The sequence below is a fragment of the Ambystoma mexicanum genome, chromosome 11 (assembly GCF_040938575.1).
Source record: "Ambystoma mexicanum isolate Mex_15411 chromosome 11, UKY_AmexF1_1, whole genome shotgun sequence".
NCBI lineage: Eukaryota > Metazoa > Chordata > Amphibia > Caudata > Ambystomatidae > Ambystoma > Ambystoma mexicanum.
The window spans coordinates 1,019,500,408-1,019,514,671 of record NC_090934.1 but is presented as its reverse complement, the minus strand read 5'-3'; the positions used below and the strand labels follow the sequence as shown (position 1 = coordinate 1,019,514,671).

General features: G+C 46.7%; 1 protein-coding gene across 2 annotated transcripts in view; it reads right to left on the bottom strand.

Annotated features, from left to right (window-relative positions):
- Positions 1–14,264, bottom strand: part of ITGA11 (integrin subunit alpha 11) — a 664,683-nt gene that overhangs the window by 145,145 nt on the left and 505,274 nt on the right. For both annotated transcript variants that reach the window (XM_069624240.1, XM_069624241.1), the window contains one exon: positions 10,758–10,900. In XM_069624240.1, the coding sequence (XP_069480341.1) occupies positions 10,758–10,900 (143 nt within the window). The remainder of the gene's footprint in view (positions 1–10,757; positions 10,901–14,264) is intronic.

The following is a 14,264-nucleotide window of genomic DNA, read 5'->3' as shown; positions in this document are numbered from 1 at the left end:
TTAAATGCCTGTTTTATTTGAAAAACAAATACCATACAAGTCTAGCGTAGTATGTATGAGAGAAAACAAACAGGTTTCCGCTGGTACTAGTCGGTGTGTGTGTTTGTATGTGTAATCTTTAGTTACCTTCTAGATTTGGGGCGTGTGCCTACATTGTGCTGGTGCTTGCTAGGCACAGCCCCAGGACTTATGTCAGAGCCCCTGCACTTATCTGGAGCGAACTCTGGGAGAATGGGAATGGGAATACGCGGCTTTGCTTTTGCCAGTCCAGCAACATAAATCCTGGTTCTCCTGAGTGATGCTTAAAGTATCGATTTTGCAAGCCTGTAGAGGGCGCTGTGACTCACTCTCATGCTTTCCCACCTCGCCTAGCATGCTGCCCCTAAAATGGCCTCTTCCACTTCCCTCACAGTGGTGTCTTTGACTGCCCAAGCTTTGAAGCTGGAGAAAGGGCAATTGAGCCTAGTACCACAATTGCAAGCAATGGCATGTGCGACATTTCGAAGGGGCTGGGAGCGATAGCCTGCATAAGCAACTGAATAAGATGATGAATGCCAACCACCCGTCACATATGGATGGAATAGCCTTTGCTAGTCAATGTCGCGCACCAACTGGATTGGGAATGCTCTCTGGGCCAGATTTGAAGAGACGCACAAAAGCCTGCCTGCCCCACATACAGACAGGTGTCACGTAGGTGGCCGAATCCGGACTTGGGTAAGGTTATGAATGTGAGTGGATGTCATGTGTGAAAGGGACTGTGAGTATCAGACGGCCCAGATCAGGACAGACGCAGAGATGCTCCCGCACCCCATCTGGAGAGAATACGGAAATTCAGCGCCTCATTTCCAGGCAGCAATGCCGATTAACCAATCCACTAACAATTTCACCCCTCTGCATACTCCTCTCAAACTCTAACCAAACACAACCACAAGCCTACAACACAACAATCCGCACAAGCTCCACTACACTGCAACACCAAAACAAACCACAGATAGACTCGCACAACAGCACACGATGACTACCGACCGTAAAACACCTCAAGCCCAGCCAACTGACCCACCGGGCTGAGGCCGCCAACAGCACATCACTGCTCTCTTGCACTTTTACAGCTTATTCCCACTAACTCACCCCTTCCCTTTTTTTTCAGAGCCGCCAGAGCGCCAAGGGACCACTGCGGTGGTGACAGTGCGCGGTACAAATATCCTTTAACATGAACATTAACATTAACACAACAAACAGCGCAGGCAAATTAATGAGTTCTGAATGTAACTTTCAGGGAGGACTATTCAGTGATCAAGTCCAGGGTACATGTGGGTGGACGGAGTACCCCCACTTTGTTCAGAGGGCACCTTGATATGCTAATTTCTGGTGACGCCACATTACATTTTTATGCAAATGAGTCCCCCCTTTTTTTAGGACTTGACCCATTCAGTGCTGACCAGAAACTGACCAAGCCACCTGTGAGCAGACATACTGAGACCTACTCCGCTACATGTGTGAGACATGCATGACCGTCCTGTAGCTGGGCCAGGCACATGACACTTTCTATTTCTATTTATTTATCAAGCACCCAAAGCCTTTGGGCATCAAGGCGCTAACACAAAGAACAATGAAAAACAAAGACAGACCAACAAGTACTATGGGAAGGCCCAAGGCAGCAGCCCCAACGGCAACCTAGGAGAATAGCAATATTTTCAAACCCTTACTGAATACAAGGTGATTCCTTTCAGTTTGCATGTTTCTGGGGAGCTTATTCCATGCCTGAGCCGTCAGAGCGAGAAAGGAGGGTCCATTCCCTCTGCTTCTCTTGGACCGGGGGATACAAAGCTTTAGAGCATGTACCGGCCAGTCTTTGTTGCCTCAGGTAAAGGTCAAGGATGCGATAGGAGGTGCTGTTGAATCTAGGATCTAGATTGAGATAAGTGCAATGGTAAGACTGTTTGTAGCACACCGCCAGTGTAAGTTCCTGATGTGTATATGTTGTGGACCACATTATAATCAGGGTAACATGATGGAATTGGTACAGCCTCTTAGTGCAGCATGTACACTGTTGCAGCCTGCCTCCATTTCAGCAGTGTGCCACCTGCCACCCATCCAGCATCATAGCCAGCTCCTGTTCCTTGGTTGCCTCGGTCTGCATAGGTCTCCTGGAGCAGAGGGCGGCCATCCCAAACTATCCGCTTTCATCTGTCACAATCAGCCAGCCATGACCCTCCACTTGTGTACTAAATAATATTGCAATATTGTGCTCAGTCCAGCCTTTAGCCTTGAAATACATTCCAGCTGGTGCCACTGCTCACTTTAGAGGAGCTGGTAAAGGGTCTTGCTGTATCCGCCAGGCTTGTTACTGGACCCCAAAACTCTTTCCTACCACTATTGTGACCTTACAGATAGCTGACAAGACAGCCACTTCGACAGTCAGAGTAAATGACAATGTCACTGCAAGAGGCTTGCTAGGAAATGAGTTCATTGGTAAAAGTCACGGCAGACCCAAACCTGGATGGGGCTGTGATGACCCATGGATAAGCTGAGAAAGGGGTCAATTACTCGGGGTTGTGGTCCTGGAGCAGAGGGGTTGGGCAAAGCGCTCATGATGAGATGGAGTGTGAGGGTAACCAGAAACAGACCTTGCAGACTGTTCCACTCTTACAAAAGAGGAGCCTGAGGGCAGCCGGGGGCTACTGAACTTACTTCCTGATGCAATTAGCCCATGGGGTTCCTTTGGCAGGACATCTCGGGGTGAGGTTAATGCCTCACTTCTACTGACCTGCCATAGGGAGGGTCACTGAAAGGCCAGCCTGACCTGTCAGCTGATTCCCGAGAAGAAGTCAAATAGCTGATAGTTCCGCAACCAAAGGCAGGGCTACCCTGCGAGTGGGCAGCATTGGCAGCATTGGCCCCACGGTCCAGCCAGCTGATCTTGGAGGCACTTGACACACATCGAGGTACCATGATGCTGTGTCCATGAGGATGATAACTTCCTTGATGGTAGCAAGAACCCTCATACGATGTTTCACATGAGTTGCGTTTTCCGGAGAAGTTGTTTCAGACCTTTGGCCCACCTAGACATCATCTTACATCAAGGAAATGTGAACATGAAACAGGGTAACCTACATGCTACCAACTCATGACCAGCCACAGACCAATGGGAGGATGGTGGAGCACTTCAATAAGGCATTGAAGAGCAAGATGGGCACTTTAGAAGAATCCCTAAGGAGAATGTGGCATCTCCTGTTGCCATGCCTTCTCTTTATGAATCAAGGGAGTAAGCTTCAGCCCCTTTGAGTTCCTTTTCAGTCACCCTGTGGGGGACCGTCTCACTTTATTGATGGTTGCCTTAGAAGTCTAACCCATGAGATGATGAACTATTTGCTGGACATTCAGAAACATATTGACCCAACCAATGTCTAAGGCAAAAAGCAACTGTAGACGAGCCAGGCTTTGGTAAGGGATGTTATGACCAGCATGTAGCCGGGGATGGTTACAGGGGGGCTAAGAGGTCAGTGTCAGGGAGACTACAAGTCCTAGAGTTTTGGATGACAAATGGATTGGTCGTTTTACTGTCATTAAAAGGATAGGGGAGTCACTTACTCGGTCGACATTGGTACACCTCGGGCTCCCTGGCGGGTGATTCATTTCAAGCAACTGAACCCTTAACTTAGGTATGAGCAAATGGCTGTTCTGTTTTTGGTGTCAACTAACATCCTGGTAATAAGCAGACTGTTCAGATAAGCTTTAGCAGTCTACCCCTTTGTTCTCCCTGACCCCAAGACTTACACCATGATGCAAACATAACATAGACACCGAAGTGAGTATGTCTGCCAGAAGTCAAAGGTACAGGATGTCAGGCAAGGTCTGAGACGTCATCATTGATGAAATCACTGAGATGTTGGACCTATGGGTGATTGAACTGTCCGAATGTTCTTGGTCCAGTCCTGTCATGCTTATGACTAAATTAACGACCGCAGATTGTGCATGGACAACTATGGGCTCAATCCTGTCACCTAAAGATGCTTAACCCATACCACAAATCATGAACGTGCTCACATGCTAGGTGCTGCCAAGTTTCTGAACACATTTGCTTTGACTGTTGGTTAGCAGCAAATTGTGTTAATGAGACATGCCAAAGAGACAACCGAATACTCTACTCCTACTCTGTGGTATTAATACCAATTCAGGGTAATGCCTTTTGCATTGAGGAATGCCCCTGCCACTTTTCAGAAGCGGGGGAGCTATACCCTTGTTGGGCTGGAGGGCCCTTGCTTCAACTACTTAAAAGGCATGGCTCTCCACTGCCCTAGCCTCAAGAATGTGAGCGGATGTATGTGATGTTACCGAATCCAAAAGAAAGCATGCGTTTTTACCAACTTTTTACCGGATACAAAGTATTTCCCCCCAAGCCTCCTGTCTCCCCATGTATAAAACCCCACCCCAACCCCCCCACCAGTTTTAACCCTTTAGCCCACATGTATTTTTTTAAAATAATATCAGGATTTTTTCGATGTTTTCATTTTCGTTAAAAATGCATTCTTTATTTTCTATTAGGTACAATCAATGGATACCCATTTCAGCCACCTTACAACACTGTTGCAGGCAATGCGCCAAACCCCACTATCGAGGCATTGAAGCCCTGGATAGGTTTAGAGTTCAGTGGTGTACCTTGCACATCAGACTGAAGGGAAAGGTTCAGTTCTTGTAAACCAAGACCCAGACGGTTCATACCTATGAACCAGGCACCATACACACCCATGCGAAGCTTTTTGTTGCCCCACTGGCTTCTACGGGAATTTTCTTGCTGACTATGGAACAGCAGCAGTATCTTTGACTGTGCTCAGCACTAACAAACTTCTCAAAAGGTTGATTAGACTGTGGAGTGTCAGAAGGCATTCTCGGGAGGATAGCTCAGGGGCAATGTGCTCGCCGTGGAAGCAAGACAACACAGAGTACCACAGGTTCGATCCCCAGGTCCGCGCTTAGAAACCTCTGGGTATTAAGCGTGTTATAAATGACCTATCATATCATATCATTCCAAAGGCTGAAGGATGCAGTGGGTTAAGCCCCTGTGCTAAAAACACCAGACGACAGCCAACCTTGCATTGGCCAGGCTGAAGCATTCAACATTGTGGTAGGCACTGTCCTGTCACAAATGGATGAAACAGGTAGAGAACATCCAGTAACATTCATCAGTTGCCAACTTGAAGGTAGCAGGCAGAGATTGGCCACTAAGCAGTAGCTAGGGCTACAGAGCTTTTCATAGTCGAGTCGAGCTTCACAATCCAGTCTGATGATAAGCTCTTTCGCTGGCTTTTGTCCATGCATGGAGAAAATCCCAAGTTGCTCAGGTTGTCAGTCTTGGCCGGTGAGCATTGCGCTAGGACCTGGAGACCATGCCACTGGGTAGTAGCATCCTGGTTCATAATCTATGCAGGGCACATGCTAACATATCGCTCTGGCAAGGGGCCCCAGTACTCCTTGCTTTGTGTCTGAATCTGAGCAACCCCAGTACACATGTAGTACCAAGTCCAGCAACGATTGTTTGTTTCGATTGGAGAGGGAGGGGAATATGGTTGTATTATTTTGGCCACTGCCTTACCTCAGAGACTGAGGGGTCATAATGACGAACATCACCTATGGCTGGTTGAGTAGATGATTGCACTCCATCAGGATTCCAACCCGTAGAGAAAACCTGGGAAGAGGCTTGCGGATGTTTGTATGTGGAAGCCCTCCAGTGTTTGGGTAGCCTCCAAAAGTGTGAAAGGATTTCAGGCCTGGTGTTCACTGAGCTTCCGAATTCCCTATTGACCCAACGATTTTCCATCCAGGCTTCGATTAACAATGGAAGCGGAGCTTGTGGACAAGTCCTGGCGACATGGAAATGCCCGATCAAAGAAGACCCGATAGAAGAATTGCTCATTTGCATTTTCTGATCGTGAGCTTCTTCTATCGTCTGATGACACTGGGTTTCTCAACTGATCAGGGGGAGCTGAGGAACCAGGGATCCATCTCTGAGCAGACACCGTTTTGTCACAAGCCTCAATGACATTTCTTTCAGCAACAATCTTGGTGCTTTGAGGTGCTGACTTTACGAGGCAGTAGCATCAGCCAACAAGAGAATGAGTTCTCGACTGAGCCCAAAGCCAGTCAGTATGAAAGGAACAAGCAAATCACTGTGCAATTAATGTTTCACCCTTTGAAAGCCATGGTACTACCTAAACTGCAACCACTGGACCTTGCTGCATCCAAAATCTACTTCCCCCACCAAACACGTATCCTGTGCACCAGCGGGTCACCTTTGCTCCGACCCAGCACCTTCTCCAGTAGCTCTTCCACAGAATAGCTTGCCTGCAGATCACCTTCATCCACACTTACATTGTCGGTACGCCATTGGAGACTGGGAACTGCCAAAGTTGACATCAACCTTGCAATGACCCAAAGCACTGATGGGTAGGGCCCAGAAAAACATGCAGTTTTCCAACTGCCATGAACCCCGCATGCAGATGCCTCCCAAAAGGCATTCAAATAATACTGATCCATGGCCTTGACTTTAACAGTGAGCCCATACCCCGGAGGATAGCTCAGGGGCAACGCGCCCGTCTTGGAAGCAAGACGACACAGAGCAACACAAGTTCGATCCCTGGATCCACGCTTAGAAACCTCTGGGTATTAAGCAAGTTATAAACAACCAATTATAATTAGATACTTAACATACTGGGTGCAGCATCATCAGGACACGTTTCCTATTAAGCCAAATATATACTAGGCCATCCCTCCCATTGGTTTCTTTCAGAAGCGGGCTGCTGGTTGAGAAAGTGCCCGCTAGCTACTATCAGCCAAACACGTTGCCCAAAGCAACGTTTTGACTTTGAACATTGCCTGTGACCCTAACGGGTGAGGTCATGCGTCTCATCTCTCAAAAGACTCTTTGTAACTAAGGTCTACTTACTTGTAACAGTCACATTATTCTACCTATCACAGAAAATAAGGAAGCACCACCAGTGCACAGGCACCCTCGGTGGGAGTGGACAGGTCCTGCATATCTCCTGGGCCACTCCGCTCCTCTCCAGTAAATTTGTGAGTGTGCTTGGATAATGAGAAGCATTGCATGCCGGGCCAGCGGATAACACAATATCAGTCTGTTTGGTTTCTCTTCACGGGACAGTAGCAGGATTAGTCCTAATTTGGGGGTCCGCTGTCCTGGACCCCCAGTGTTGTGTGGGAAACCAGCAGATCCTCCTCATGCAACGCTGAGCCCAACATCACATAAAGGGTGACAGGGCCGCACACACACACACACCTTAAGGACCAGACAGGAGTGGTCATCACATAGAGTTCTGAGGTTGTCCGACATGGAGATGAGGACTGATTCGCGTCCATTGATGGGACAGCTGGGTGGATGTAGAGCCATGCCATGCTTTACAAAGAAGGCTGAGGTCAGAACATTCTGGCAATAAATCTAGTAGGTTAAGGAAGTTACACATTATGCTCAAGCTACTGGTATCTTTCAGTGTAAGAGTCATTGCAGCAAGTTTGAAGGGGTACACAGCCAAACCGGAGCAGGACATACTACGTATGAAGAGGGTGTGGAGAAAGCCGAGAGATATGGAAAGGTGCAGAAGGAGAGGGGACACAGCATCGTTGTGTATGGATGTATTCTTGTTAGATAAGGATTTGGAGAGGTCCTGGCCGAGACGAGAGGGGGGTAAAGTGGGATGATGAAGAAGAGGAGCAAAGTTCCTTGCTGGAATTGAAGGGCTCATCGGAGGCATTGCGGGGTATATGTTATTCTTGGTTAATACTAGGCAGGGGCAAACTGGGAAGGGGGTAAGGGGGCAATTGCTCCACAGACTGGCTGGGACCAGAGGTGCAGCATGTAAATAAAATGGAAAACAATAAAATCCTTCTGAATCCAGCCTGCCACACAGTAACTAAATGCTTCACGGCCTGCTCGGCTTCTGCAGAGATGCAGTGAGACACTTGTCTTGCTTTCAGTAATTGTTGCAGATGTGCCGGGGCGATGCACCACGCATGGGACTCCGAAGCGAGTGAGTGAGAGGGAAAAGAGCCTAGGCCGTAGGCATATGGTTATGCCGTCCAGGAGCAAGGTATGCATTTAAATTCTAGGTTCTGTGAACCTGCATGCTAATGTTGGCAGCAGAGTGCCCCATACACCACTGGTCTCTCACAATCCTCAGCAGCCTAGTATGCCTCATACTTGCCGAGGAATTAAGGGCCCATAGCCCACTAGAGTTCATCATCAGTTTCATTCTGTAAGAATACTTCCTCTATGCTCTGGTGAACTTCTTGATCACAGGTGAGTCCATTACAAAAATAGTTTAATAGCACCTTGAAAAGCATTCATGGATGTCAATATATGCTGCTTGTAAAAGGACTGTTGGATTGTTTCCAGTATTCAAATGTGTACACAGTTGACTAACAAGCACAGAAAGATGTAACATTCAGGTGTTAATTAGTAGACTATAATCTAAGGGGGTTATTCAAAGTTGGGCACATTTTTTCTATGAAATACCACTGGAGAAAGTTACTGCCTAAGCCAGTGTCCGTTTTGAAAGTATGTCCACTTTAGAGTATATCAGCAGTCGAGGTTGTATTTTTGGAATACCTCTGGAGGTATTTTAAAAATACCACCTTTGCCAGTGATAATGTAGAAATGTGTTTTTTAAAACATGTTCAGGCATTTCCACCTTCAGTCTAAAGGTGGAAATGTATTATGTGCTGTATTGGCAAATACCACTACTGCACATTTTTGTTTATGCATAAAGAGGTCTCTGACCCTTTTATGCATTACACGAGGAAGCTGGTGGTGGTAATGGGGGGCAGGTAGTGACGACCACTTTTTCACCTCACTGCCGTGGCTCTTTGTAAAAAAAACAGTTCACTTTATTGATTGGAAATGCTTGCAAAACAAATCGGGGGCAATTTGGATTTTTTACCTCCGCCTCTAAGGTGGAGATACAAATAGGTAGATTGTCCGCAGAAAGTCTGCTTAAAATAATGCAGCAGGTTTTCTCAGGAAATACTGCTTGTGGTATCTGATAAAATCCTGAATTTGGCAGACTAAAATTGGCGCCATTTGCCAAATACCACTGAGTTCACTGTTCCCATCCAACTCTGAATGAAGCCCTAGGTTTTTCATTTTTTGGCACTCTTACTCCCTCTTCATCACCAGATCCCAGGCAAATACCCCTCACCATTCCCTCTTCTCCCATTAACTGAAATCTGCAGCCGAAATTCCAAGGAAATGCATCTTTGGAGCACAAAAAAAGCGGAGTCCCCTCAGTCTCTCTGGCTATGCATTGTCCAAGTGCAGGCCCCAGAGCCACAATAGCCAGCAAGTTCGCAACCACAGATTCTTGTCATGTCTGGAAGAAACTGACAATGGAAGGGGTGAGTGACAAGAATTTTGTGACAATGTGGGAAAGGGAAGTGGGTGCGAGTACGGGAAGGGGAATGAGTTATGGGTTCAGGGATGGAGCGAAAGGGAAACAGAAGTCTGAAAGTTAATTGTAAGGAAGGTGGGTGAAGGGGCACCCCCGATGTGGTTCAAAGGAAGGACACCGGCAGGTGATGGGCAAGGAAAATACGGTAGAGACAGAGGTACAAATCTGGAAAGGTAGGTCAGCAGATTGTGTCACTGTTGCCGAGATCTGTGCATGGCCTGCATGCCACTGGGCCTAATTGTGGCACTAGCTCAACCACTTTCTTTTCTGAAAAAAAATAAATACTTGGTTTATGAACATATGTTTGATTTAAGACAAATCTTACATTTTGTCAGTTGGCGCTATCATGTGACTGGGTGCTTAGAAGCAAGATTTAATGAACAGTGTACTGCTTTAGCTCTTGAATTACAACGTTCCATAAAGTGTTTTGTTGGATCTAATATTGAAGATGGGCTAAGAGAAAATTAAAACTCTGCTGTCTAAACCTGAAACTGTGGATCCAGGAAGCAAGGGCTCAAATCCCTGCCCCCCACAATTGACACATTGGGGCTCATTATAGGTTTGCTGGTATCCTGTAGGTTAATCTGCCAGGTGACTGGCAACATTTATTACCGATACCAGCACTTGGTCTGGTGGAATGTCCACCAGATTACGAGTGGCGGTAACTGCTGTAACTCCCCATTTTGTGGATTCACATTGGACTCCATGGGGGAGTTTGCCAGTATTTCAGGCGGCTGTAATACCAGAGATTTCTCCTTGTGAGGGGGTGGAATGACCTCCAGCTTTTAGTTGGAGGTCATTTCACCACCTTAACAGCAAACCTGTAGTTGGTCGGTGCAGAAACGGGCCGGATACGTTAATACTGGCACGTTAATTCCACACCGGCCAATTTGTATTGAGGCCCTAGTGAAATCAAGTTATCATTTTTGGACTATGAGGAGGTTCCTGGGGTTCGGGGTCTCTAAGAAACAACAAACATATTTGAAAGATATGTTGCATAAAAGGAAAGTAATGTCAATAAAATCTACTCTATATAGTTGAGAATGTCTGGGCGGGGTAGAGGTTGGCATTTAGTTTAGTTGTTATGGAAGTTGGGGCAGCTTTATTGTCCTCCTTGGGCACTGCAGCTGTGCTAGATTTTTGCACCTGTCCCGCAGGCCAAACTTTGCCAGTCCTCACCTGATACTAGTTGCGTTTAGTTCACTGGATTTTTTGTCAGAACGGAGGAAGGAAAAGCGAGGTGCGTGTGGTGGGTAGAGCGTTCCACTGCTTATCAACGAACTTCTCAACCAAACTTACCAGCACATGGAAATGAAGCCGGTCGCAGTGTCCACGCTGCGGGGTTGCAGACACCACCCTTTGCGTGTGCTTATCACTGTTCTCGTCGAGCACTGCGCGTGGTGTATATCGCCGCTCATCGATGGTGGCATTGTACTGAATGGCTGCAGAAACACAAGAAACAATATTCTGCTCATCTTTGCTCTTCAAACTTCTTTGGACTCACTTTAAAAAGTATCTGATGTCTCATTTGCTGTTCAGTGTGGTCTGCTATCGAGCTCAGCCCTGTTACACCTGTAGTAGTATTCTGGATTTTCTAATTTGGTCCCCTGATGTCCTAAGAAAGGCTCTAAGTTTAGCTACATGGCAGAGTTTTGACCTGACCGGCTCCTTTTTTTTTAGCATTGTTCTTCTGACACTTCTGTTGATTGTACTGTGTGTTCCATTTCCCCAAAATATCCTTGTTTGTGTGGTTCGATGTTTTCAACTCTATTTTACTCATTCTTACCGGATCGTTCAATCCGAGTTCCCTCGGTGGCAGGATTTCTTCTGTGTCAGTTAGTGCGTCTCATCAGAGCACATAGCTGATCACCTGACCCGCTATCCGGGTACTTTTGTGTTGTGAGCAGAGACCGCACTGCTCCTGAGAAAGGGTCTAAGGTTAGCTAAATGGCAGAGTTTTGACCGGCTCCTCTGCATTTTTTTTAGCTTTGTTCTCCTGACACGTTGATTGTACTGTATGTTCCCTTTTTCCGGCTAATTCTCTCGCTCCTTGTTATGCAGTGGGCTCACCCTTTAACTACATTTCCTGTTGGTTTTCCTTTTAGTGACAAGTCTCTATGTGATCGTTGCTCTTCTCCTTCCCATCTCTTAATATGCTTCTTATTGTATGCCTGCTCGCTTCTACTCCCTTATTGCTCATGCAATACACTGTCGTGATTTGCTTCTCGCCAATTGCCCCGAGACCCCCCGGACGTTCTATGGTTCCGCTTCTCACAGCCGACTTTAATATTTTGCATCAGAACCACACTGCTGTTCATCCTAGAGACGTGTTGCTATTATATTTAACTCCCGCTTTACCAGAACTATACTACCCGTGACCAATAATATCAAAATGGAGGCACTGCTTGCTCGTTTTGTGTTGTCACCTACACAGTCTATTTATATCTGGACTTCATATCGTCCTCCTGACGGATTCTAGTTTTTGTGATGCTTTTCTGGAAGTAGCTGCTGACCTGCAGCTACGTATATCCAATCAGCTCATTGTTGGGGATTTTAATCTTAGACCCACTGATCCTCTGGCAAAACAAGCTCATAGATTTATTTCAGCTATGAGGGATCTGGCTCTGACTCAGCTGGTTACAGGCCCAACCCATCAGCTTGGTATCACTCTTGATCTTATTTTTGCCATTAAGACCAACATTTCTGTTTACCTTGCACTGTCTGTTTTGTGGTCTGACAATTTAATTATTTATTGATTAGAATTGCTATATACCGCCCCACAATGCCAAAGGCCTCAGGTCACAGAAAAAACAGGACAAACGAACAGGGTTAGGAGAACAACAGACCTAGGCAGTTTGCGGGAGCCAATGGCATCATGGAACAATGTTATCATACCTTTTACCTGGGAAGTCAAATCAGCAAATTCTGCTCTCAAACCCTGCTCTAGTCCTCGTCGCAACTGGCATTTACTTTCTTCCGATGTGATTTCCTCTGAGGTGGAAACCTATTGTTCGGACCACCCGTCACCTGATTTGAATGCCATGTGGCAGGCTTCCTTTTTGGCTAATGACCATCTTGCCCCTTTAAAAACTCTAAACCGAGGGGGCCGGAAATCTGAGCCTTGGTACACTGACCATCTTTGTGCTCTCCGGCTCTACTGCAGACAAGCTAAGTGCACTTGGCCTATTGCCCTTTGGCCAACACAGCTCTGCGTCAAATCACATCCACCGATCATAAATCTATCTGCGCGGCAAGATCTAATTATTCCTGCCATCAGTGAATCTACCTAGAGAACATTATAAGTTTTGCTTACCTGTTCATCAATCTCTTCAAAGGTCATTACTCCTTCTCAATCTTTGTGTGATTCTGTGTCAAATTATTTTATTGACAAAATTGTTAAGATCCGGAATGATATCTGGCCCTTGGAACTAACATTGGTGGAAACTCAGCACAAGACTCCATCACTTCTAGACAGGAGTCCTGGGCCTCCTTTCTACTGTTTGCCCATGAAGAGGTCATTGCTGCCACGATTAGATTAAAACCAGCCTCTCCTACTGATCTTATCCCCTTGTCGGTAGTGAAGACATTTATTCCTCGATTAGCTCCACTGTTCACCTAGGCAGTTTACTCGACGTTTCTTACTGGTCAAATTCCTGCTGTCCTTAAACACGTGCTAATTATCCCTCTATTGAAAAGGTCTTCTCTGAACCCCACTGCCCCTGCTAACTTTTGGCCTATATCACTCTGTCCATCTATGAGGAAGCTCCTGGAATCCTTGGTTTGTCCTCTGCCATTCAGTGATATTGTTGCCATGAAAATGCCCACTAGGTGGTGACATTTCCCTAAAAATGCACCCTCCAGACAAACACTTCCCCAAATATTCTAGCATTGGAGGTAATCATATCTAATTATAACCCTCCTAAAATGTTTGGGGAAAGAATTTTAGGGGTCAGGTAAAAAAAGTCACCTACCTGCCGACTTTTTCACAGCGACATTATGGCATGGAACCTCCTGTGCTTAGTTCTTTCTTGGAGGCTACTTCCTTTTTTGACCACTCCCAGTCTGGCTTTTGTCCCGGGTCCAGCACTGAGAGTGTGCTGGCCACTGTGGCAGACGATCTTGCTTGACTGCATGACCAGGGCAGCGTGGGTTTAATTAATCCTGTTTGACCTCTCCTCCGCCTTTGATATGATAGACCACAGGGTTTTGCTGGATCGCCTTGCAGGGGCTGGCCTCTCAGGAGCTGCTCTCTCATGGTTCATATCTATCCTTTCTGAGTGCTCACAATCTCTCTCCCGGGCACCTTTTCGTTCTGCCCCTACTGCTCTCACCTGTGGTGTTCCCCAAGGGTCAGCCATATCACCAGTATTGTTTAACTTCTACATGAAGCCTCTCGCCGAAGCCTCTCGCCAAACGTATCCTCTCACACGGCTTCCACTACTATTCATATGCAGACAACACTCAAATCTTAGTTCGTCTTGATATCTCTACTCCTGAGACTAGGGCCTGCCTGGAGGTCATGGGAGTATGGATGTGCAAGAACAGACTGAAGCTAAATGGTAAAATAATGGAGGTGCTGGTGGTGGACCCCCGCTGCTCCTGCCCTATGGACTCCTCTCTTTTGGCCTCCCTCTCTTGGTCCATTCACTTCTCCTGCCTGTGGTGAAGAATTTAGGGGTGAACATATCTGCTTATTGGCTGAGCCTCAGATCAGTGCGATTTGCCAAAAGGGCTACTTGCAACTGGTAATCCTTAGTAAGGTACTACCTTTCCTTCCCCCTCAGTTGCGGACACCCATAGTTGCTT